At 45.1% G+C, this 25,378-nt stretch overlaps 2 protein-coding genes across 2 annotated transcripts; both read right to left on the bottom strand.

Moving 5' to 3' along the window:
- Positions 1–1,670: 1,670 nt before the first annotated feature.
- MCEMP1 (mast cell expressed membrane protein 1) lies at positions 1,671–8,910 on the bottom strand. Its single transcript, XM_020978142.1, has 7 exons — positions 8,799–8,910; positions 7,750–7,857; positions 4,330–4,461; positions 3,541–3,591; positions 2,755–2,868; positions 2,409–2,483; positions 1,671–2,313 (listed from the first exon to the last, which is right to left on the bottom strand). The coding sequence occupies exons 1-7, from the start codon at positions 8,875–8,877 to the stop codon at positions 2,285–2,287; spliced, it is 588 nt and encodes a 195-aa protein (XP_020833801.1). The 5' UTR covers positions 8,878–8,910; the 3' UTR covers positions 1,671–2,284.
- Positions 8,911–23,912: 15,002 nt separating this feature from the next.
- Positions 23,913–25,364, bottom strand: LOC144457110 (resistin-like). Its single transcript, XM_078154231.1, has 4 exons — positions 25,256–25,364; positions 24,910–25,050; positions 24,536–24,613; positions 23,913–24,154 (listed from the first exon to the last, which is right to left on the bottom strand). The coding sequence occupies exons 2-4, from the start codon at positions 25,037–25,039 to the stop codon at positions 24,021–24,023; spliced, it is 342 nt and encodes a 113-aa protein (XP_078010357.1). The 5' UTR covers positions 25,040–25,050; positions 25,256–25,364; the 3' UTR covers positions 23,913–24,020.
- Between the last annotated feature and the right edge of the window lie 14 nt (positions 25,365–25,378).

Below are 25,378 nucleotides of genomic sequence, written 5' to 3' on the forward strand. Positions count from 1 at the left end.
AATAGTTTCAGTCATGTCGGACTTTTCATGGAGTAGTTTGCTATTTCCTTCTTCAGCTCATTTTTATAGATGAGAAATCTGAGGGAAATGGGGTTAAGTGACTTGCCCAAGGTCACACAGCTAGTAAGTGTCTGAAGTCCGGATTTGAACTCTGGTCTTCCTGACTCCACATCAGGCACTCTATCCACTGCACCCCCTAGCTGCTTCTTAAATGCTTGTTGACTGCCTGAATGAGGGAAGTCTTTGGACTGATCTGAATGAGAAATCTCTTCAGTCTTTCATTAACTCTCGATTCTAAAACCAGGATTCACACTAAATCCCTTTTCCCTCTTACCAAAGGCCAAACCACATTGTCTTTGAGGAAATCTCAATTAAAGAGTTCAGGAAGGAGTTCTCAACCTCACTTTTCTTTTTTTGTTTTGGTGAGGCAATCGGGGTTAAGTGACTTGCCAAGGATCACACAGCTATCATGTGTCTGATGTCAGATTTGAACTCAGGTCCTCCTGACTCCAGGGCTGGTGCTCTATCCTCTGAGCCACCTAGCTGCCCCTTGACCTCACTTTGATAGAATTAAGATGTGACCAAGAAAGGTGAGAGGCCCTAGATTAACCCACTTAAAAGCTTCTTTCCCCAGCCCTTGACCAGAGGATTGATCTGACTGAGAGCAGGAGTGGGCCAAATGTTAAGAGGGAAGGGAATAAGTATATAGCCCCCGCTATACCAGGCACTGTGCTAAGCTCTTAACAAACATCTCATTTGATTCTCATAACTGCCCTGTGAGGTAGGGACTTTTATTTTCCCCATTTTAGAATTGAGGAAACTCAGGGGCAGCTAGGTGGCACAATATGAATGCTAGTTATTATTATTAATGATATAAATTATAACTAAAAATCGGCTTGTGGGAGATTTCCAAAGCCATGAGGAAATTCTGCAAATTTTTCGACCTCTCTCTCTAAGCTGATAAGTGTGTGAGGCAGGATTTCAACTCAGATCTTTCTGGCTTCAAGTCCAGTGGTCCATGCCCCATGCCACTGATGCTTTCCTCAGTAACAAACAAAATTCCACAGTCATAATTGACTTCAGAATTTGCATAACAGTTTAGTTAATAATTTAGATTAAGGCAGCTAGCTAGTTGGTGCAGTAGACAGCATGTTGAGCCTGGAGTCAGGAAGACCTGTGTTCAAATCCATTCTCTGACACTTACTAGGTGTTTCTTCGGCAAGCCTCTTAACCACTGTCTGCCTCAGTTTCCCCAACTGTAAAATGGGAATCACAATAGAACCTACCTCAAGGGTAAAGCACTCAGTAAAATGCCTAGAGTATTGTAGGTGCTCAATAAATGCTTATTCCCTCCTTCTCCCATTCTGAAGGCCTTCAAGGAAGATATCACAAAGGTACCTGCTGCGTACCAAGGCAGTCCATCTATCCTCCCCTGCCTTTGCCAAAGCACCGGGCCATCTCTCCTTAACAACATCATTTAAACCTGGTCTCCTTCAGGGTACGTTACTGGTTAGACATTACACGTTCTCTACTCTTCCCTGCATTATCTATTCACTTAGTAAATAGCTTGTAAACTGTATTGTGTGTGTTGTCCATTTGCAATAACGGAGGGAGCTTCTTCACCAAGAAATTCTTTCCACCAATGAAATCAAAGGTCCAGACCAAAAAGAAAAGATTGTATAATGATGATTTTACATTTTAAATGTAAGAAGTACATAGACATTTAAGCCAAGCTTGGATGCTGGGGAAATATTATTGGGAAATAAAGATGATATAAAAACAAAATATAGAAATTTAAAAAAATTTTTTAAATTTAAAAATCTGGGTCAAGCCACTGAAAAACAGGGGCCCCACTGAGCTACTGGGAAACCCCTGGGCATTAGAATTCACCCACCTGTCTTTTCTTCCTCCAGTGCCTACCTAAGAGGCAAGGGCATTAGTATAAAGGAAACTTCTGGGACCAGCCAGCATCACCTTATACCTGGAGGTGACCTCTGCCCTACTCTCCTACACACTCATCCCTATTTGTAAATCCTCAGACACAGAAAGACACATATGGACATACCCGATAGAATTATACACACTGAGGTACACTCATAGACGTGAGCTTGGAAGAGTACACACTAGCAGGAGAGGGAGTGATGTCCAGATTCTGATTTTTCTCTTTTTCTTTGAGAATCTTAAAGCATGTTACATGCTATTTGTTAGTGCACAAAAACGCCCAGATCACAGGAGGGAAACAGGTCAGAGAAATCTTCCAGTCTTGCAGATGAAAGACTGATCTTCAGCCAGTTGAATGGGTCGGATTTGGTCCTGGGAGGAAGACACAAGATCAGACAGGCTCCCCTTCGGGAGTCTTCTCCTGCACCTCTCTCCCCCCTTGCATAAAGGATTTCTCCCCGCTTAACCTGATTTTTGAGCCTTCTCCAGTTTTTCTACTTTAGCATTCAAAATATTCAAGATCTCTCTCTTGCTTGACAGGTCTGCAAAAGAGAAGGAGATGATGGAGAGAAGACCCTAAAGGCAGATACAGCCCTTCAGAGATAACTCTCCCAAAGCTATCTATTCCTCAGATACGCCTCTCCCAGAGATGTCTCCCCCAGAGACCCATCGCCCTAGCCAAGACCCTCCTTTTTCCCTAACCTCTGGGGCCCCGTATCTCTCCCCTCCTCCAAACTGGGCAGTTCCACCCTGCCACCCCCATCCCCCACCTTCACTCTCACCCAGCACTGGGTGCGGAGGGATAAGAAGTACCTTTACTAACTTGTTTCACCATTGCATCACAGGCATCACTGATTGCCTTTATTTTAATGATCTTAATCTCCAGTTGCTCTGTATTTTCCTGCTCTTTCTGGAGGATGCTAGAGACTGAGAGATCCAGAAAGAGACATTCATTCATTCGTTCGTTCAATAAGTATTTAAGTCCCTACTAAGTGCTAGCCAATGAGGATATAAAGATAAAGACCAAAACAGACAATCGCTGTCCTCAAGAGGCTTACATTCTAGCTGGGGGAAGTCAACATATACACAAACAAGTAAATGTGAAATACATAAAGATCAAATGAGGGCAGCTAGGTAGAGCATTGGCCCTGGAGTCAGGAGGACCTGAGTTCAAATCTGGCCTCAGACACATAACACTCACTAGTTGTGTGACTCTGGGCAAGTCACTTAACCCTGTTTGCCTCACCAAAAATTAAAAAAAAAAAAGATCAAATGAGAAACTCTATGTAAAATGTATTGCAAATCATAATGTTTCGTATAGTCAGCATTATTATGAGAAATAAGAGAAAGAAAAAGAGAGAGGAAAATATAGTGGAGAGACAGACAGGCAGAGATACAGAGGAGATACAGAAAGAGAGAAAATGTTTTAGAAAAAAAGGCTAAGAGGGAAAGAGGAGAGGTGACCCTTCCCCTCTCTTTCCCAGGTGTCCAGAGATTGAATCCTGACCCCCTACTCAGGCCTGACTTTTCCCCACAGCTCCTTTGTGCCCCTCCTAGACTCACAACTACCACCCCCAATCCCCAATTCCTCCACCTCACCATTCCACAGCTCACTCTTCACACTCCTCAGCTGCTCAGAAAAATCAGAGCCTGGGGAAAAGAAAAAGGAGAGGGGAAACCTGGGGTTCAGCCTGGAGCCGGTCAGGGGAAGAGGTGAAGGAATAAGGGGAGTGAGGTAGGGAAATAGAGATGGAGAAATGAGGACAGAAACATTAAAGGACAGACAGACAGACAGACACAGACAGACGGGGGGAGGGAGAGGGAGAGGGAGAGGAAGAGAGAGAGAGAGAGAGAGACAGAGAGAGAGAGAGAGAGACAGAGAGAGACAGAGAGAGAGACAGAGAGAGAGAGAGACAGAGAGAGAGAGACAGAGACAGAGAGAGAGACAGAGACAGAGAGAGAGACAGAGAGAGAGAGAGACAGAGAGAGAGACAGAGAGAGAGAGAGAGAGAGAGAGAGAGAGAGAGAGAGAGAGAGAGAGAGAGAGAGAGAGAGGAAGAATTAAAAAGAGGGTGAGAAAGTCAGAGAAAGAGACAGAAAGAAGGAAAGTCAGAAAGAAAAGCAGGACAAGAATCAGAGAGGGTGAAGGGCTGGAGGAGCCAGGCAGAGGCTCACCCTAGGGCAGTGGTTAGGGCCTGGGAGAAGGTATGAGATAGGATCAGGTGAGTGTAGTGTGCAGTCTGGATAGGATGATGGGGGTCTGAACTGGAGGCAATGGTGGAACTGAGAGGATCCCAGCCCTGGTACCCAGGCAAGTATGGGGACATAGGGCCATGCCCCTCCCCTCTCCCCTTTCCCCTTTCCCATGCAACCCCACCTCACACTCACTTTTCACCACCACCAGAGACAACAGGCTAATGCCCAGCAGGAAACTCAGGGCCAGGAGGAGGTAAAGACACAGGACAGGTCTGTGCACTAAGCACCGTCCGGAGGAACTGCTTGGAGCTGAAGCAGCAGGGGCTAAGTATGAGAGAGACCTAGTTGAATGACCCCTGGACCGTACCACTTTTGCCAACAAGTGAACAAGCCAGGAGCATTCCAACCTAACCCCTGAACAGGACCTGCTTGGGAAGATGGGAGGGGAAGGAGAGGAAGAAAGGATGCCTCCTTCCCAGCCCCAGCCTTGCGCCCTCCTCACCCCCTCCTCATTATTCATAACTGAAGGAATACCTTGTGAAATTCGGAGGAGACAAGGTTTGTAATCAATCACCTAAACTTTAACAGCTGGAGCCAAGAACCCACTGGGTGAAGCGAGGAAAGCAGGTCCAAGGCTTTACAAAGAAGCCAGCAGGAAAGGTACGCCATACTTTATTTTAAAACATTAAGTTTTATTTTAATTTATGAAATAGAAAAGGCATTTCTGTAACACAGTACAATAAAAAAAGATGATTACGCGTGAAATTGCAAATGCACAACTTGCTATTTCTTTCAAATATACAACAAAATAATCACGTAAATTTCTTTTTTGGGGGCAGCTAGGTGGTGCAGTGGATAGAGCTCAGGCCTTGGAGTCAGGAGGACCTGAGTTCAAATCCCACCTGAGACACTTGATACTACTAGCTGTGTGACCTTGGGCAAGTCACTTAACCCCAAATGCCTTTTCTTCTCCCCACCCTGCCCTAGAGACAACCACCATTAGACACAAATAGGTGTCATATAATATTCATATATACATATATGCATATATATATATGTGTATATATAGATGTATGAATATATAGAGATGTATATGTGTATATATGTCTATACATGCTTCTATTTATCAGCACACTATACCTGAGGAGGACTTCCTTAAGATGACCTGAAGAAGCTGTGTTATCTATCCCTTGCTAAGTAAGCTCCCTGAGGTCAGGAACTTTCTTTTTTCATATTTGTATCACCAGTGCTTAGCAGAGTCCTGGCAGCATAGTAGGTACTTAATTTAATTGACTATTGTCAATGTGCCCTCTAAGTTTGAGCCCACTTTTCCCTTAACTCTCTCTGTACGTATTTATGGAAAAGTCTGTCACAGCCTTTGAGGGAAAGATTTGTACCAACTACTCGTACCAAACTATCTATACATAGTAAAATATCCCTTTCTAAAAGCCAAACACATCTGATTGACTAAATGATATCAACTGATAATCATATCAGGAAACACACTGGTACAGGCTGGTGAACTATAGCACTAGAAAAATACATCCCCATCTCCTCAGGGCAAACCCTAAGAGTTCGATGGGGATGTAACAAGACCCAGCCAGTCAGTGGAAATAGGAGGTGGGAGAGTTGCCTCAGAGTATTATGCTGCGCACTTAAGGAACGTTCGTTGAATGAATGAATGAATCTCATAATGGTTCCATCCATGGACTCTACACTCCAACAAGGTTTTACCAGACCATCCGCACTGTCTACTTGCCTTTCATCACACTAGTCTCTGGACCCAGAATGGCCTCTCCTCCTTCTGCATCCACTGGATTCTTACCAATTCTCTAATCTCTATACATCCTCAGCTCAGGAGTAACCTCCTCCTGGAAGCCTCCCCCTGACATTCCCGACTCCAATGAAAAGGATCTCTCCCTTCTCAGTTTCCCCACAGCTCTTTCCCTGGACCTCTCCATCAGTTCCAGAGGTGCTAGTCCTCCTGAATACCTCACACACTACCTACATAATATATCCCCAAATTGAGGATCAGGTATTTGGTCCATGTTTACTGAATCCACAAATGAAGAAATGAGTCCTGTACTAATCCCTTCCGAGTACTCTGTGATTTAGCTAAAATGGACAACTCTCTGCTCCCTTGAACACAGCCCCTCACGGGCTTCCACTTCTCTGCCCTTGTTCGCACTACCCATATGCATCCTTGCCCTGTCATATTTCTAGCCAGCCTTCAGACTCCAGTTCCAATGGCCCCTCCAGAAAGCCTTCCTCGACTTCTCCCTTCCTTTGAACCGATTTCAATTTCCCTATCAACTATATTTACTTGTGTTTGGGCCTTCTCCTATAAGGTTGTAAGCTCTTTGAAGGGAAGACAGGTGTTTTTGGACTCCCCAGTCTCCTGCACAGGGTCTCTTACATAGTGGATAATTGTGTGTCCAAAGCATTAGCTATCTTTCCTTCTAAACCCAACCCTCCTGCTAATGCCCCTATTTCTGTTGGACACTACCTTTCTTCTAGTCATCTAGGTTTGAAAGCTCAGCCTCAACCCTTCCATCTCTCTCCCTCATAGGATCATAAAATCATAGAGTGCAACTCCTCATTTTACAGATAAGGAAACTGAGGCTGGAAAGGCTAAGTAACTTGCCCAGAGTCACAGAGCTAACAAATGTCTGAGGCAGGATTTGAACTCGAATCTTCCTAGGTTTTGTCCATTCTAACTTCACATCTGCCACATCCCTCCTCTCTGCTCACACATCTACCACTTTAGTTCAGGGTCTTATGACCTCTCCCTGGGCTATAGCAATAGCTTCCTGGTTGCTTTCCCTGACTCATGTCTTCCCCTACTCTATTTCATCCCACACACAACTACCCAAGTGGTTTTTCCTAAAGTACAGATCTAATCATGTTACCCACCCTACTCAAGGAGCTTCAAGGGCTCCCTACTACCTCCAAGACCAAATCTAAACTCCTCTGTCTGGCATTTAATCCCTTTATAATCTAACTCCAGCCTATCCAAGTTCATCATACATTCCTCCCCTTCCTGCCTTCTACATTCCAGCTAAACTTGCACTTTGTCCAGGACATTCCCTCTCTGATCTCCACGCCTTTGCATGGGCTGTCCCCCATGCCAGGAACACATTCCCCTCCTGCCTTCTACCTCTCAGAATTCCTAGCTCAGCTCGAATGTCACCTCCCCCTACATCAGGCCTTTCCTGATCCCCTCCCCACCCCCACCCCAGCCGCTGCCCTTGCTCTCAGAAATTATTTTTTGTATTATTTTCATTCTTTCGATATGTATCTATTAAGCAACTACTTACTATGTGCTAGGACCCGCACTTGGTCCTGGGGATACAAAACAAAAGCAAAATACTCCCTGACCTCAAATTGCTTACATTCTATTGGGGAAACATGTACAAATACACACAAATAGAAAACATATATGAAGTCTATGTTTTCCCCCCTCCCTGAGGGCAGAGATTGTTTTCTTTTTGCCTACAACCCTAACCAACGTTGTCCATCCCACAATGACCCATCTGTCCCTAAGATGAGCCTGTGTTTGAGACCAGTAGAGTTGTGGGGGAAGTGAGACAAGGGGCAAGGCAGAGTCCTTACCCCAATGGATGGGCATTGACTGTTGCTCCAGAGCCCCATTCCGCTTCCATGTGATCACAGAGATGTTCTCATAGTCAGGGTCATCCTCCTTTCTAAATCTTTGGGCACCTGGAGGGAGCAGACAATGGCTTTAGAGGTTCACAGAACCAAGGCATCCTATTTCTCAGCACCAGGCCTCACTTGTCATCCTCTGGAAGAACCCGGACGTCCCACCAAGATTCTGAAGCTTCCCTAATGAATCATGCTGCCTGACACAGAGGCGACGGACTTGTGAAATAGAACAACATACATTTTCAGACACAACCAACAAATGAATGTGGTTTGTTTCACTGTGTACATTTGTTACGAGAGTTTGGTTTTCTTTTTCTTTTTTTAAGCTAGAGATGGGGAATTGGAGGAGATGGTGGGGACTAGCAACAGAGTCATCAAAAAGGAAAAGGAAAAGTGGTTCATGGAAGCAATTTTTAAATGCCTGGAAGAGAACAGAAGGAAGGCCAGAAGAAAACACAGACAAGCAGGGCAGCTTTAGTCACATGTCGATTTCATTGTATACTTAAAAGGAAAAGCAAGCAGCGCATAATAGGAGTTTGGGGTTTCATGAACAATCCTCTTTTTTCTGTTCTATTTTGTATATGAAAATCTTCATTTTATTTGGTGTTTCCTAAGTTCAGAATACAAACTTTTTTAAAGGAACATAGACATCACAACTTCCAGAACCCTCCTCTCTTTCTCTCCCCATCAAGCCTCAAATCTCTCCTTCTACCTAAAATGTCTTCCCTCTGGCATCCTGGAGCCCACCTTACTCCCAGACTCTGGAAGAAATGAACCCGAGGCTTAGATTAGAGCAGGCTAAAGGGAAGATCTCTGGGTACCTGCATGTCATCCATAGAGGTATATGGAGAAGGCAGAGACAGAGAGATACACCCTCAATCATGGCAAGGCTCCAGCCCCCTAGCCTTCAGTTTCCCTGTCCCCCGTCCCTGCAGAGTCATATCCTCCAAGGAGACCTCACCACTACCACCACCCCCACTTTCACCCATTGGTGCTACCTGCTGGGACCTCTTTCTTCTTGACTCTCTTCTTGGGGGCCAACTCATCATTTACATAAATATCCTCTGTCCCTTCCATGGTCCTGGCATCAGCTAATCTTCCCTGCCTGTCTGACTCACTCTCCCACCTCTCCCCGCCCATACCCTCACAGGACATGGTGTCAGAGGATGGATGAAGCAATCATTCAGGATGTCTACTGGGAGGAAGAGAAGAAGAAAGAAGAGCCTAGACTCTCTGGGCCAAAAAGAAGTCTCAGAGACTTCTCTACCTAAAGAAGCAACCTCCTACAGCATCCCTGACAACTGAATCTGCAGACTTCAATGACAGGGTTGGGGAACTTACTACTTTTCGAAGCACATTTCGCTTTTGGAGGGCTTTAATAGTTAGAAAGTTATAAATCTGCCTCTCTACAACTTCCCTCCATTGCCCCTGGGGTCAAGCAGAATAAATCCCACAAGCCCAAGAAATCATATAATATAGAGCTGGAAGGTACCTTAAATACTGTCTGTGAAGGCAGCCAGGTGGTACAGTGGATAGAGCTCCGGCCTTGGAGTCAGGAGAACCTGAGTTCAAATCTGGCCCCAGACACTTGACACTTACTAGCTATGTGACCCTGGGCAAGTCATTTAACCCCGATTGTCTTGCCAAAAAGAAAAACAAAACAAAAAAAAAACCTGGCTGAGAGTCCAACTCAACTCTCTCATTTCACAGATGACAAAACTGAGTCCCACAGAAGGAAGGAAACTAGTTTGAGGTCCTACAAACACGAAGTCCTTCAAATACTTGAAGGCAACTATTATATCCTCCTGTCTTTTCTTCTCCTACCTATACACCCGCAATCCACAGACAGCATGGACTCCAGACCCATCACCATCCTGGTCACCTTCCTCCAGACATTCTTTAGCTTGTCAAAGGCCTTCCTAAAACATGGCTTCAGAACTGAGCATAGTCAATCAGTCAATAAACATTTGTTAAGCACATACTGTGTGTCAAGCACTGTGCTGAGTACTGAGGATACAAAGAGAGGGAAAAGACAATTCCTGCCCTTGAGGAGCTCACAGTCTAATAGGGAAGACAATATGCAAATAAATATATGCAAAGCAAGCTACATACAAGATAAATAGGAGTTAATCCACTGGAGGGAAGGGACTGGGATTAAGGAGGATCAGGAAAGGTCCCCATAGAAAGTGATATTTGACCTAGGACTTGAAGAAAGCCAAGAAAACCAGGAGACAGAGATGAGGAAGGAGAGTGTTCCAGATAAGGGGGCTTGGCCTATGCCAATTCCCAGAGTCCAGAGATAAAGACTTGATCCAAAAGGAGAAGGTACAGTGGGACCGCCACGTTCTTCATTCTTCATGCTATATTTCTCACACAATAACTCAGGCTAAGATCAAACTAGCTTTTTGTATACTACATTGTGATTTTGATTCTTACCATGTTTTCAGCCTACTAAAACCTGAAGATCTTTTTCACCACAGAAATTGCTATCTAGCCACGCCTTCCCCATCCCCTATTTGTGCAATTGCTTTTTTGAACCCCAGTGCAGAACTTTCCTCCTATCAGAGTTAATCTTCTTAGATTTGACCTAACCTACCAATCTTTTGGATATTGACTCTACGGAAGCTACTGGTAGGCAGCCAGGAGCTAAGCAGTGATCTTGTTGGCCATTGAAAGTCAATGATTATGGTAGAGAAGACTCCCCTTTTCCTTTTAATCTTGAGTCCAAATATGCTTGCTAACATTCATTTGTGGAAAGGGACTTTTTGTGGTCTGTCTCCCCCTTTCCTTTTGAGAACAAAGGTATATGGTATGTGACTGTAATGGAATAATTTAATGACATAAGACATAAGGAAAGTGATAAATTCATAGAAACCTGAGAAGAGTTCTTTAAGCTGATGCAAAATGAAGTAAGCAGAACCTTAGAAGACAAAACCCTGAGACCAAACACCTGGTGACGTTACTAACCCTCCTGAACTCATTCTGAAATGATTAGTAGAAGGACCAGAAATTAAGAAGACTTTGAGAGACCAAGCTGCAGCAATTAATGCAGAACACTTTTTTAAATCCATACAGCAAAGAAAATAGAGATAGTAGGATGATAAATTTTATTTCAAAGTAAAATTATATATTTTTAATTATTTATATTTAAAAGGCATTTACACAGATTAAAGAAATTATGGTAAAATTATTTTTGAAATTTTACATCAATTGACATGCCTGTTCTCTCTAACACTAATAAACTCTTGCCCAGTCATACCCTCCAGATCTCAGTGATCATGAACTTCTAACCATTATAAGACAAACCCCATTCTCTGCCCCCTACTGTCCACTCCTTTATGCCCATCCCCCTCCACCTGACTGCTCTTCAAATGTCACACTCTAAAGCTACCATCTTTTCCACTTGTGCTCTCTGGAATACTCAGAGCACTGGTAACAAATTTGCTTTCATCTTAAATCTTTTCCTTTTCCTTTTCCTTTCCCACTCCTTTCATCTTTTGGCTCTCACTGAGACCAGGCTCTCTCTTGATGACACACCCTCCCTAGCCACCCTTTCCATCACTGGTTGCATTGCAAGAGTTAGAATATTTCTTGCTCTCCATTGCCACTTCCAGGCTCTCCTCCTAACTCTATCAATTAATAACCTTTCATTCTTTGAAGTTCACTCAATCCATGTCTACCACCCAATCAAAATTCTGGTAGCTGTTGCCTACTCACCTTCAGGACAGTCCCCTTCTTTCCTCAGTGAATTCAGTGTCTGCCTCGAAGGCTTTCTCTCCTTCCTAACTCCTTCCCTCACACAGTCTCAACCCACAGTTTAAGAAGTGCTAAAGGTGTTGCTAGTATAAAAAGTTTAAGAAGCTCTGTACTAGGGGACTCCAACCCCCATCAATATTCCTCCAAACCGCCTTATCCCCCAGTTCCTCACCTTGCTTAGTCCTTTGACTTACTCCTTCACTCCACCTCAGCTACATAAAGATGGTCATAGCCTTGATCTTGCCATGACCCACAAATGTACCATTTCCGTGTCTATGAATTTGGAAATTCCCTTTATGTGATCACAATTTGTTGTCATTCCACCCCTCCCTCTGACTTAGAACCCTAAACCCTGTTCTTTGCCCTCATCATGAGCTTCAATCTCTTGACCCCTTAGTTCTTTCCAAGGCCTTCATCCCCACACTAACTATACTCTCTTCCCTTCCCTATCTTGACCCCTTGTAGAACCAGTTCAACTCAACTCTGTCTTCTCTCAAGTTCCTTGCCTACTTAGCCTATTGAAGATCTTGCCCTGTAAAACCTCAACCCTGGATTACTCCCATCATCCATTGCCTTCACTTCTACTGATGTGCTGCTCAATGAAGCTGGAGAAAATCACAGAGCTATACTAACTGGATCCATTACAAATATCTGTTCATTGTTATTGGCCAGTCTTTGTTCAACTCTTTGTGTCCCCCTTTGGGATTTTCTTGGCAAAGATACTGGAGTGGTTTGCCATTTCCTTTTCCAATTCATTTTATAGATGAGGACACTGAGGCAAACGGTTAAGTGACTTGTCCAGGGTCACATAGCTAATAAGTGCCTGAAGCCGGATTTGAACTCAGGAAACTGAGTCTTTCTGACTCCAGGCCCAGAGCTCTTTACACTATGGCACCACCTAGCTACTCCACAAATATATGTTACATAATCTCAATCAAGACATAATCGAAAGGATTACATACTGCACAGATTCAATTTAGGTTCAGATCTTAAGATATAATGACACGTGCTCAGAATAAACTTAACAAATAATCACATTTACTTTACAATGATTAATAATGATTAAAAACCACACAAGCAATAAAGGTAAGAATAATATTCAATGCAATAAGTAACAATCAACATAAAGGAAAGTAGGAATAAGAAAAGAAAGGATACACACTCACTGACCAGGTGAGCTCAAATACCTAATAGACCAGGGAGACTGGAAAATGGTCAAGAGGTCTGGTCAGGGAGGCCAACGGAGTAGCATCCCGCCTCTACCCAACAGAAGCCGTGCATGAGGTCCGCTTCTGAACACAACAGAGATTCCGCGTCCCTGTCTCTGAAATCAAAGTCTCCAAAAATCCCTTTCCAAATGACCCCTTTTATATCTATGTAAACCAGGGAAAGACAATCTTGATATTTTGTTTTGTGTATGTATCCTTGGTGAGCTCATGTCCAGGCACGCACACATCTCTAACAAAAGTTGGGGCTTAATCAGAGCGCAAATACCTGTTTGTTGTGTAGGTCTCCAAGGAGTGATCAATTCCTTGGACAGTTACACACCTTTCTCAAGAAAAATGTTCCTTGAGATATATTGCTTTCCCAGGTAACGTAGCTTATTGGTTATTTAAGTTTCATCTCCACGGTCACCTTTGGCCATGCATGGTAACTCCCATCTATCTTTATGTCAGGTCATGAGGCAGTTACACTGTTAGGTCATGAGATGGTTATACAGGGGGCTGGAGAGGATCTATCCTCCTCAGTTTCCCTTACAAGACATAATCTCAACTGGGCCCTCAATGCAGCAATCCTTTTACACTTCCCTAATTGACTCATTATCCTACTCACCACAGTGGCTTTCACAAACCTTTTCATCATTCCTTAAGTCTCCCATGACTTCCCCCCCAACCTTCTCAGCTGAGAACCTTACTTCATATTTTATTTAAAAAGTTGAGGTCATTTGCCAACAGCTCCCTCTTCTTCCCGTCTTCATTTCACATCACCCAGATGCCTTCTGCCACTGTCTCCTCCTTCATCCATACCTCACACAATGAAGTGGTCCTTTTCCTTGCCAAGGCCAACCCCTCCATATGCACAAGTAATCCTATTCTATCCAATCTTCTCCAACTGCTCAATAGATCATCCCCACTCTTTCACTTACCTTCAACCTCTCCCTCTCTACCAGATGCTTCTCTACCAGGTACAGACTTTTCCGTGTCTCCTCCATATTCAAAAAACCCTTGCTTGATCCATCTTAGAGCCATCATGTCATATCTCCTCCCCTTTGTTTCTAAACTCTTGGAGAAGGGCTTCTATAATCAACGCAACCATTCCATTTCCACTCACTTTCTTCTTCACTCTTCTTCCGACCATATCATTCTCCTCTCTCTCAAATTACTAATCATCTCTTACTTGCCAAATTGGCCAGCCTTTTCTCAGTCTTCATCCTTCTTGACCTCTCTGCAGCCTTTGACACTATCGATCACTCTCTTCTCCTTAATATTCTCTTCTCTCTAGGTTTTTGTGCTACTACTCTCTCTTGGTTCTCCCCCTACCTATCTGACCACTCCTTCTCGGTCTCCTTTACTGGATCTTCATCCAGATCACACCCATTAATGGCCGGTGTCCCACAGGGTTCCATCTTCTCTTCTCCCTCCATACTGCTGGTGATCTCATCACCTCCCACAAATTCAATTATCGTCTCTGTACCGATAATTCTCATATCTACTTTTCCAGCCTGGACCTCTTCGATAAACTCCATACCCCCATCTTCCACATTCAATTGTACATCTAGAACTGAATGTGTCCTGTAGACATCTTAAACTCAATAATATCCTAAACTTAACTCTATCTTTTGCCTCAAACCCTCTCCCATCCCTAATTTCCCTACTACCGTGGAGGGTACCATCATGCTCCCAGGTACCTAGGCTTGCAAACCTGGTATCATTTGACTCCTCATTCTCATCCCCTCTCCCATATCTGTTGCCAAGGCCTGTTGATATTACCTTCCTAATATCTGTCACATACTTCCCTCTTCTCTCCTGTGACACCGCGGCCTCCCTTAGATCCTCATTACCTAACACCTGACTTTTGCAATAGCTGCTGGTTGGCGTCCCTGCCTCAAGTCTCTCCCAACTCCAGCCCATCCTCCATTCAGCTGCCAAAGTGGTCTCTCTAAAGTACAGCCTGACCATTTGATCTCACTATTCAATAAACTCCAGTGTCTCCCTATCACCTCCAGGATCAAATATAAAATCCTCTGTTTGGCTTTTAAACCTTTACAACCTGACCTCTTCCTCCCTTTCTAGCCTTCTTATACTTTCTCCCCTTCACTTACTCTTTGTTTGTTTTTTGTTTGTTTGTTTGTTTTTTAGGCACTTGGGGTTAAGTGACTTGCCCAGGGTCACACAGCTAGTATGTGTCAAGTGTTTGATCTGAGGCTGGATTTGAACTCAGGTCCTCCTGACTCCAGGGCCGGTGCTTTATCCACTGTGAACCTAGCTGCCCCGTTCACTTACTCTTTGATCCAGTAGCACTGGCCTCCTTGCTTCCTCACACAACACACTCCATCTCAAAGCTGCAGGCACTTGCGCTGGCTGTCCCCCCACCCCCATTCCCCCCATACCTGAAATACTCTCCTCCCTCATTTCTGCCTCCTGGCTTCCTTGCATTCCCTCAAGTCCCACCTTCTACAAAAAGTCTTTTCCAGGGCAGCTAGGTGGCACAGTGGATAGAGCACTGGCCCTGGAGTCAGGAGGACCTGAGTTCAAATCTGGCCTCAGACCAAACACTTAACACTTACCAGCTGTGTGACCCTAGGCAAGTCACTTAACCCATTGCCTAGCCAAAAATACAAAAATGAACAAACAAAAATAAAACCTATTGGAAACCAGGCACAAGCTTAACTCTCTTACATGAGGGAGGCAAGATCCTTATTTTTGTTGAATAAGTAAATAGGTACATACAAAATAGGTAGAGGGTACCCTCACAAAGGAAGGCTCTAACAGGAGTGGGGAAGCTGCGGCCTCGAAGCCACTTGCGGCCTTCTAGGTCCTCAGGTGCAGCTTTTGACTAAGTCCAAGTGTTACAGAACAAATCCTTTTATTAAGGGGATTTGCTCTGGAAAGTTTAGATTCTGTCTAAAGGCCGCACTTGAGGACCTAGAGGGTCACGTGTGTCCTCAAGGCTGCAGGTTCTCCACCCCTGCCTAGCAGCTGGGCAGGCTGGGAAAGGCCTCCTACAGAGAAGGGATCTCTAGCTGAGCCTCGAAGGAAGATAGGGATCCTGAGAGGTGGAAGGGAGGCAGAGGAGCGCCCCACGAGTAGAGGGCACCCAGTACAAAGACAAGGAGATGCCAGGTGGACATGGCCCATAAGAAATTTGTTTCGCTTGGCTATAACTACTTGTTATGGGGGAGGGTATTTATTTGGAGGGTGTGACAGAGTTGTAGGAGAGCAGCAGATGATTAGTAATTGTGATGTCAAAAAAGAAAAGAAAAAAGTGTCAATGACACATAAAAACATACTTAAAAAGGGCAGAATGAACTTTATAAGAAGACACAGACAAGCAAGACAATGTGTCATAGTTATTATTGGGTTAAGTCTAACATATTCTTTAAAACCAAAGCCATACTAAGAGATTCATAGTTTCATATACAACCCTCTTTTTTGTTCTTTATGTACAGAAATATTCATGTTTATTGATGATAAAAAGAAAAAAAAATTAAACAGCAGCAAGGTACATTTAAATTATATTCAGAGTAAGAGAGTAAATTCTTTGGACTGTGCTGAGAAGGGATAAGATTGACCTTACAAGCGGCAAATGAGGCAAGGGAATGGTCCTGGAGGTGTTCATGATACCCTCCTCCTCCTCCTCCTCATGGATAGTCTTAGAGAAAGAGAGTTTCATGTCATGCTTTCAGGAGAGAGGAAGGAAAGAACAAGGGTCTCTCTATCCCCTTAAAATTTACTGAGGGGCAGGGGCAGCTAGTTGGCAAGGTGGACAGAGCACCAGCTCTGAAGTCAGGAGGACCTGAGTTCAAATGTGACCTCAGACCAAACACTTGACACTTACTAGTTGTGTGACCCTGGGAAACCCCAATTGCTTAAAAAAAAAATCTACTGAGGGACGACTCTTCCTGGCTCAAGGGCCAATAAAGAAGTTGCTTCACCCTCCCAAAGCCCCACATCCTTTAGTGCTGAACCAAAACATGTATGTGTCACCCACCAGAAGTGGGGATTTTTTTAGTTGCCTATCCAATTTGCTGATCTGCTCTTTCTCTCTTTGACTGATATAGTTAGAGATATAAAATTTCCCCCAAGTAGTGCTTTGGCTACATCCCACAAATTTTGAGACATTGTCTCATCATTGTCATTGTTTTTAATGAATATATTAATTGTTTCTATGATTTGTTCTTTGCCCCACTCATTCTTGGATTAGATTATTTAGTTTCCAATTAATATTTATTCTATGCTTCAAAGGCCTTTTATTAATGTAATTTTTATTGCATTATATAATAGAAATGCTAGCCATGGCTATATAGGTAAGAAAAAGAAATGGAAGGAATAAGAATAGGCAAAAGGAAACAAAGCTATCATTTTTTGCAGGTGATATGATGACGATTTATGTGGGTTTCTTTCATATGCTGCAACTTCGCTGAAGTTGTTAATTGTTTTATCTAGTTTTTTAGCTGACTCTCTAGAGTTCTCTAAGTGAAGTTTAGATTTCATCAAAGGGCCGCACTTGAGGACCTAGAGGGCCACATGCGATTCCCCACCCCCACCTAGCAGCTGGGCAGGCTGAGAAAGGGGATTCATGGGGTGTTTCTCGGCCTTACAAGGCTCAGCTCCAGACCCTTCTCTGCAGGAGGCCTTTCCCACTCTACCATTTCCCGCTCCACTGTGAAAGCTATTTTGTGCCTCTTTTACCAAGCTGTCCATTCTTTTTTCTTTAATAGCTTTCTTGCACAGCTCTCATTCCCCAACCCCAATTTTATCTACCACTCTCAATTCAATTTAAATTTTTTTTTTTGCTGTTTTTCAGAAACCTCTTTAGTTCTTCTAGAATTTCTTGTTGGGCTTCTATACAATTTAAGGCTTTGCTTCCGGATGTTTCCAAGTCATCGTCTTCTTCTGAGTTTGTGCCTTGAACTTCTCTGTCACCATAGCAACGTTGTCTGATCAAGTTCTTTTGTCGTTGTTGATTGTTCATTTTTCCAGCCTGTTTCTTGACCTCGGACTTTATGTTATGCTCTGCCCACCTCCATTGTGTGGAGGGGGGGGGCAGGACGAGAAAATGACTAGCCTGAGCTTCTGTATTTTATTGTCTTTATGCTGCTGCCGTAGCTCAATCTGGAGGCCTGTAAGTTTTTGGGGTTTCCAATGTGGTATAATCTGAGGAGAGGTCTGACTGCTGCCCTCCTGGTCTGAACTCTGCTCTTTACACAGGCAGGGCCCCTTGTGACTTCAGCCACCCTGGAACTGTGACCTAGAACTGGGTAATGGGTAACAGAGCTCCCTGATGGTGCTTAATCTTGTAATCAGTGCTAGTACAGGAGCCCCCTTTCTGACCAAGTGTCAGTTCCCTTTCCATCCCTGGACACTTGACTGTTCTCACTGCTGCTGCCCCAAAGATCACCCCCCTACACCATCTGCAGACTTCTCTCTATTTTCCTAAACTGCCCTGGGCTGGAAATATGTTCACTATGACTTTCTCATGGCTTCCCCACTCAGAATTCAGTTTGGCATTTTCTGTGCTCATTTTGTATAAGAGGTTTTGGGGGAAGTTTGACAGTTACGACCTTACACTCTGCCATCTTGACTCCACCTCCCTAGTGTCTCATGTTTTTATGTCTTAAGTATCACGCATCAGTGTCAGGACTAGTCTGTCATTTGGGCCAAAGGGGCAGGACTGGTCCTACCTAGGGTCCTGTCATTCAATAGCTCTTTCCCTCCCAAGACCCAGGCATCTGACCCACAGACCTCCTGCACATAGGACCCAAGGATCAGCCCCGAGTCTAGTACCTTGCAAGATGACAAAACTGCACATGAGCTGGTCAAAGAACTGTCCAGTGAGTAAAAGGATGGGCAGTGGGTAAAGTGTAGTCAGTCAACCTACATTTATTAAGCACCTACTGTGTGCCAAGCACTGTGCTAAGCTTTAGAGATACAAAGAAAGACAAATAACAAACAGTCCCTGCTCTCAAGGAGATCATAGCACAATCAGGAAATCTAACATACAAACAAGATATGCACAGAATAAATTGGTGATAATTTCAGAGAGGAAGTGCTAAAATTAAGGAGAACAGGGAAACACTCCTTACAGAAGGTAGGACTTTAGCCAAGACTTGAAATATGCCAGGGAAGCCAGAAGAGCAGAAAGTTTTCAGTGACAACCAAGGTAGGAGTGGGGAGGATATCAAGATCATTAGAAAGAGCTTTGCAGCTGAGATGAAAGCTAGGCATCTAACCCCCAGGTCCTACCACCTTTAAAGGACTCAGGATCCAGCCTCTGGCCCCTGAGCTCCTGACAACCCAGACGTCCAGCCTCCTCAGAGACCCAGAATTCATTTCTCCAACTGGTTCGATGTTTGAGTAAGAGATATCATGTAAGTACATGAGTTTTTCTGCCTCTGACACCTGAGTCACCACCAACCACTACCACCACCACCACCAGATCAAAATATATACTCCCAAGTATACATATATGAATTAAGGCAGTATCACCAAGTATACCCCTATCCACCACCAAACATTGTAGTGGAGACAAGGGGGATGAGTCAATAAACTCTGAGTAGCACTGGTGGTATTCTCCAGTCCCATGGTAGAGCCATACAGAGCCTATGACCAAAATCCACTCCACAGCATGAAAGTCATTCCTCAAGAATGGCAAGATTAAAAGTGATAGGGGAAAAGTTCCTTGGCTCCACACCTCCTCCCAAAATACATGTTTGTCCCCATCTTTCCATCATACCCCAAAGTCATAAGATTGTAGACCTGGAAAGGACTTCAGAGGTCCCCTAGTCTAACCTCTTGCTATTTATGGCCAAAGACCTATGGTGCATCTCACCTACTCAGTGCTGATGGAGCCACATTGATTGGCGATATGGACATGATCCTAGAAAGATGGGCTGAACACTTCCATAGTGTTCTCAACAGACCATCATCAATCGATGCTGAAGCCATTGACCATTTATCACAGGTTGAAGTCAATCCCTCCCTAGCTGAAGTTCCAACTGAAGAAGAGGTTTTGAATGCCATTCAGCTCCTTTCATGTGGCAAAGCACCTGGTGCTGATTCTATTCCAGCTGAGATTTACAAGGTAGGGGGTCCATTGCTCATACAAAAGCTGACTCAAATTTTCCAGGTTATATGGCAAGAGGAGGTTATCCCCCAGGAATTCAAGGATGCCTCCACTGTCCATCTCTATAAGGGTAAAAGAAATAGATTGTCCTGTGACAATCAGGGTGGGGGGTCCTCTCTCTTAGTTGTTGCTGGCAAGATTTCTTGCCAGAGTCCTCCTTAATAGGCTGATCCTTAACCTGGAAGATGGTCATCTACCTGAGAGCCAGTGTGGCTTCAGAAGGGGCCAAGGAACAGTTGATATGGTGTTTGCTGCCCAGTAACTCTGGGAGAAATGCCAAGAGCAGAACAGAGGTCTGTACACATTTGTAGATCTAACCAAGATACTGTCAGTTATGAGGGCTTATGGAAAATTATGTCAAAATTTGGTTGCCCAGAGAAGTTCATCAGCATTGTATGTCAATTTCATGACACCATGCTTGCCTGGGTTTTGGGTAATGTTCAATACTCTCACGCTTTCCCAGTCACCAATGGAGTGAAATAAGGCTGTGTGCTTGCTTCCATACTTTTTAGTGCAATGTTTTCAGCCATGTTGTCAAATGCTTTCAATGAAGACGAACATGGCATCAAGGTCAGCTACCACACTGATGGTAAATTCTTCAACTTGAAAAGATTAAAAGCCAAGACCAAAGTGGAAGAAGTGTTGGTACAAGATTTTATGTTTGCAGATGATTGTGCACTGAGCTCAATGCAGCCTCTGAAGCTGAGATGCAACAAAGTATGGATCAATTCTCTGCTGCTTGTGCTAATTTTGGCCTAACAATTAACACCAAAAAACACAAGTGCTCCATCAGCCCACCACCACACCATGCATATATGGAACCGTCAGTTACAGCAAACGGAGAAGTTCTGAATGCTGTGGGTAAGTTCACTTGTGTTGGTGTGTACTTTCCAAGGATGTATGTGTTGATAAGGAGGTCATTATCTCTGGCACACATTGCCAGAGATAATTCAGTGTTTGGGATGCTCAGAAGGAAAGTGTGGGAGAGAAGAGGTATTAGACTGCCTACCAGACTGAAGGTCTACAGAGCCATTGTGCTGGCCTCATTGTTGTATGCCTGTGAAATCTGAAAAATATATCAGTGCCACGCCAGGAAAGTGAATCACTTCCATTTGAAGGAAGTGGTTCTGAAGGAAGATTCTGAAGATTTCCTGGCAGGATAAGATACCAGACACTAAGGTCCTTTCTTGAACTAAACTGCCAAGCATTCAAACTCTGCTTTAGACAGCACAAGTATGATGGACTGGCCACATTGTTTGAATGCAAAACATATGCTTTCCAAAAAGACTGTTTTATGGAGAACTCACACAGGGAAAGTGCTCACGTGGTGGTCAGAAGAAGCGATACAAGGACACTCTCAAGGTCTCTCTTAGGAACTTTGGAATTGATTGTGTGACATGGGAGACATTGGCACAGGACCACTCAGCATGGTGTGCCCACATCAGAGAAGGTGCTGTGCTCTGTGAGCAAAGCAGAATTGAAATGGCTCAAGAGAAACACAAGATGCCCAAACTTCAAGAATCCACCCAAATGTTCACATGGACTATTTGTGCCTGACTTGTGGTAGAGCATTCCAAGCTTGTATGGTCTGATCAGCCACAGTCAGACACACTGAAACCTGATTCTAGCATAGTGATGTCATTTTGGCCCTCTTCGAAAATGAAGGACAACAACCAGTCCAACTTCTTAATTTTAGAGGAAGAATCTGAGAGCAAAGCTGTGAAGTGGGGGCAGCTAGGTGGTGCAGTGGATAGAGCACCAGCCCTGGATTCAGGAGGACCTGAGTTCAAATCTGGCCTCAGACACAACACTTTCTAGCTGTGTGACCCTGGGCAAGTCACTTAAACCCATTGCCTAGCCAAAAAAAATAATCTGTGAAGTGACTTTTGCCAAAGATCATTCAAGTAGAATATGGGAGAGTTTACATTTTGAACCTCTGACTTCAGACCCAGTGTTCTTCCCGCTGTATCATGCTGCTTCTATTTTCATTCTCTCTATTTTCCAGGACCTTATCTTTTTGCTTGACTTTCCCTATTCTGTCCTTAATCCATATGTCCTGGATCCTTCTGTCCCTGGTCTTGATAGACTCAGCCCTTTTATCTTATGGGACTCTTATCTGTTTCCCACTGACTCAGTCCTGCCCAGGGTCCCAGGGACCTGGGTCCCTCTGCCTTCAGTCCATATTCTAGGACTCTATCCTTATGCACCCCACCTCTACCAGCCGCCCTGTCCATGGTTTCTCTCTTTCTTACCCTGTTTATGTACGATGTCTGTCCTCCCATGCTGGGGTGTTCAACAGTTTAGATCAGAGAAATGGGGTAGGGGAAGTTTGAGGGGTTGATGATGCCTGGGTCTTTATTGGTCTTATTGGTCATGAAAGGAGAAGCCAGGCAAGGGGGTGAAACCAAACCTTCAGGGTCAGGAGATTATACCCAGTCCCAGATGTCCATCCTCCCTTTCCATCCTCTCTCCCCCTCAACTTCAGTACCAGGGACAGCAATAGAGTGAGGAGGGAAGTGTGTGAAAGTGTGTAAGTTCTGTGTATAGAACTTTGAAGCGTATGGAAACTGGTTTCTAGTTTTCGTGCACAACTATGAATATATACATAGGTGCACATATAGAGTGTGTGTGTGTGTGTCTGTGTGTGTGTGTGTGTGTCTGTGTGTGTGTGTGTGTGTGTACATCTTTATTGGCAACATAGAATGTGCCTCTTACTGTACCCTCCCTCTCTCATCTCTTTGCCCCTCAGTCATCTGTATGGGTGACAGCAGAGAGACCAAACCAGGGAAAATATGACTGTTAGCCAGAGGCATGGAAGATCCAACCAAGGCATAGACCTTGATCCAGGGCACAGACCTTTACCCAACACACAGATCTTTCGGTCCCCAAATCTCTCAGTGGTTCTAAGAGAACCCATTTCCCAAAGGGAAATGGGGGGAAAAGACAGAGAAATTCTAACCAAGAGGAGAGGTGAGCAGGGCCCTAACTACTTAAGTACTGAAGATGCTAGAGGAGGTCAGGCTGAGCCCTGTGGGCATTCCAAGGAGAGGAGAGAACGTTTGTTGAGACTAGGGAGAGACTAATAATGCTGAGACCATTCAAAACTCGGACACTGGGGCTGCTTAACATTGGGACCTTTGGACACCATGCCTGGGAGGTTCCCTGGGACCCTGGGGAACTTCCTGTGGTTAGGAGGTTTCAGTGTCAGGAGGGGAGGGAGGAGTCAGGGACCAATCTAAGGAGCTCAAAGTGGTAGGGCAGAGTAGTATAGCAGAAGTAAGGGAGCTGAGGGAGAGAAGAGAAACCATCATAGTCAAGATTAAACTGTCACATGGGCTGACGAGCTGGGGCTGGAACTGGTCCCATCAGAAATTCTTCCTTTCCTTCATCATCTGTTCCATCCTATACTCCTCCACAAGGTTTGGATGTCCAGCCCTCAGCTTTCCTGTGCACAGGACCCAGGAGTCCAGCCCCAAGCCTGGTACCTTAAAGTTGACTAATTTATACATGAACTGTCCAGCTGGACAGTAAGTAAAGTGAACACAGAGAAGCAGAAAAACCACTTTGGTGGTTCAAGTTCCCTGGTGGGTGGGGGCCAAAGGGAGCAGAAGTCTTCCAGATAACCCTAAGCTGGGCTCAACCTCCATATATTCCTCTTCACGAGTTCATAGACAGCTGCCCATCCCCACCCTCTCTGGGATCCATCACCCCAACTAGAGAATTCTCTCTGTGGAATTGGGGGGGGCAGGAAATGAGGATTCCTGGAGTGCTGCCAGACAAACTTCTACCTGCCAAGGTCCTCTCCCAAAGACCTAGGTATCCAGGCTCAGGCTCTACCTCTCAGTCCCTTCAAGATCCCAGCATGTCAGTTGCTCCTCATTAGCAGTACCTGAAAGTCTGGGACCTCCCTGGTTGGAGCCAATGAAGAAGCATATTGGTATAGAGTAAGAGGGCTGGGCAGAAATTTGGGCAGGCCCTATCCTGCCCCTCGGCAATCACTCAGCACACTCTGACCACATGCCATGTTTATTTAACCTCTAGCTTTGACTCCTGGGAGCAGGCCACACTCAGGAAGGATTTGGTGGGAAGAAGGCAAAGGAAGGCTCTGTCTCGGCTCATCATTGGCCCCCAAACTTGCAGCAGCGGGCACTAGTCCAGTCCATTCCAGCACATTGACAGTGACACGTGGTGGGTTCACGAACATCCCAGGAGCCACAGGCTGAGCCACATGAACAGCTTGTGACGATGGACCCTGAGGAGAAGAGAGCCTGAGGCTTGGACCCTGGGGTCCTGGGTGGAGAAGGAAGGGAAAGAGAGCCTGGGGTTTGGACTCTGAGGTCCTGGGTGGAGAAGGAAGGGAAAGAGAGCCTGGGGTTTGGACTCTGGGGTCCTGGGTGGAGAAGGAAGGGAAAGAGAGCCTGGGGTTTGGACTCTGGGGTCCTGGGTGGAGAAGGAAGGGAAAGAGAGCCTGGGGTTTGGACTCTGGAGCCCTGGTTGGGGCTCCTGAGGCTTTGACACCAGGGTCCTGGAGGAGTAGGAGGCTGGGGGCTGGACACTAGGGTCCTATGGGTAGGGAACATCAGAGGCCTGGGGGAGGGGAAGTTGGGGCTAGAACACTAGGTTCCAGACTGACCTGAGGGGCAGGTGGCTAGAGCACCCCGAGAGGTAACACTGAAGCAGCTCACTTGAAGCTTTTGAACGGCAGCCAGAACTAAACCATTACAGAGAAGAGAAAGGCTGTAAGATTCCTGTCCAGCCTTCTCCTGGACCAGGATGCTTCCCCTTTGGTGCCAGCCAGGTTGCTGCCAGACCTTCCCATGTCTCTATTGCTGGGTTCCCTCCTGTTCCCATTGGAAGCTACTCTAATGGGCTCTGCGACCAGTAATCAGAGGAAGATTGGGCAGGTGGATCCTGACGGGTCAGGCCAAGTGTTAGGGTCTAGTTCAGGAATTGGATTTGGGGCAAGAGGCAAGGTTGGAGTCTAGCAATGTCCAGGGGCTGTGGTACCATAGGAGCTAGCCTGCTCCTCGATCTTCTTGTTTAAGAGCTCATCTAGGGAACAGTGAGCCTGCCCCAGGACCAGGTGCCCAGGAAGGATGAGGAAGATGATGAAGAGGAAGGTGGAGGCAGTCTTCATCCCACTGGCCCCTAGGAAGAAAGGAAATTCAGAATCAGCTATCCCAATGAAAACAAGCTTACTCGACCACTGAGCAAAGCCCTCACTGGATGTGGGACAGGGACTGGAACATCTGGGTTCTTTCTAAGAAAGTCAATATAACAGTTTCCAGAGATGGGGGCCATTGGAGCTTTGGGGCGGGAAGTGAAGAGAGGGAGGGGAGGAGACATTTCTCACCTTTGAGCAGAGTTGAGAAGAAGGTGCTGATAAGAATCTGCCAGACTCTGGGATGACAGCACCTCTTGGTCCCCAATGTAGCCTTCCTCTTCTCTTCCCAATCCCCAGCCCCTCCCCACCTTT

The sequence above is a fragment of the Phascolarctos cinereus genome, unplaced genomic scaffold (assembly GCF_003287225.1).
Source record: "Phascolarctos cinereus isolate Bilbo 61053 unplaced genomic scaffold, phaCin_HiC Scaffold_4;HRSCAF=312, whole genome shotgun sequence".
NCBI classification, from domain to species: Eukaryota; Metazoa; Chordata; class Mammalia; order Diprotodontia; family Phascolarctidae; genus Phascolarctos; species Phascolarctos cinereus.

Coding starts and splice junctions, on each gene's coding strand:
- MCEMP1 (XM_020978142.1), bottom strand. CDS start 8,877: ATGGAAGGGACAGAGGATATTTATGTAAATGATGAGTTGGCCCCCAAG. Junction 7,858..8,798: donor GAAGAAAGAGGTCCCAGCAG/GTAGCACCAATG, acceptor TGCTCCCTCCAG/GTGCCCAAAGATTTAGAAAG. Junction 3,592..4,329: donor GTCTCTGGTGGTGGTGAAAA/GTGAGTGTGAGG, acceptor TCTTTTCCCCAG/GCTCTGATTTTTCTGAGCAG.
- LOC144457110 (XM_078154231.1), bottom strand. CDS start 25,039: ATGAAGACTGCCTCCACCTTCCTCTTCATCATCTTCCTCATCCTTCCT. Junction 24,614..24,909: donor GGAGCAGGCTAGCTCCTATG/GTACCACAGCCC, acceptor GTAATGGTTTAG/TTCTGGCTGCCGTTCAAAAG. Junction 24,155..24,535: donor TCTAGCCACCTGCCCCTCAG/GTCAGTCTGGAA, acceptor TCTTCTCCTCAG/GGTCCATCGTCACAAGCTGT.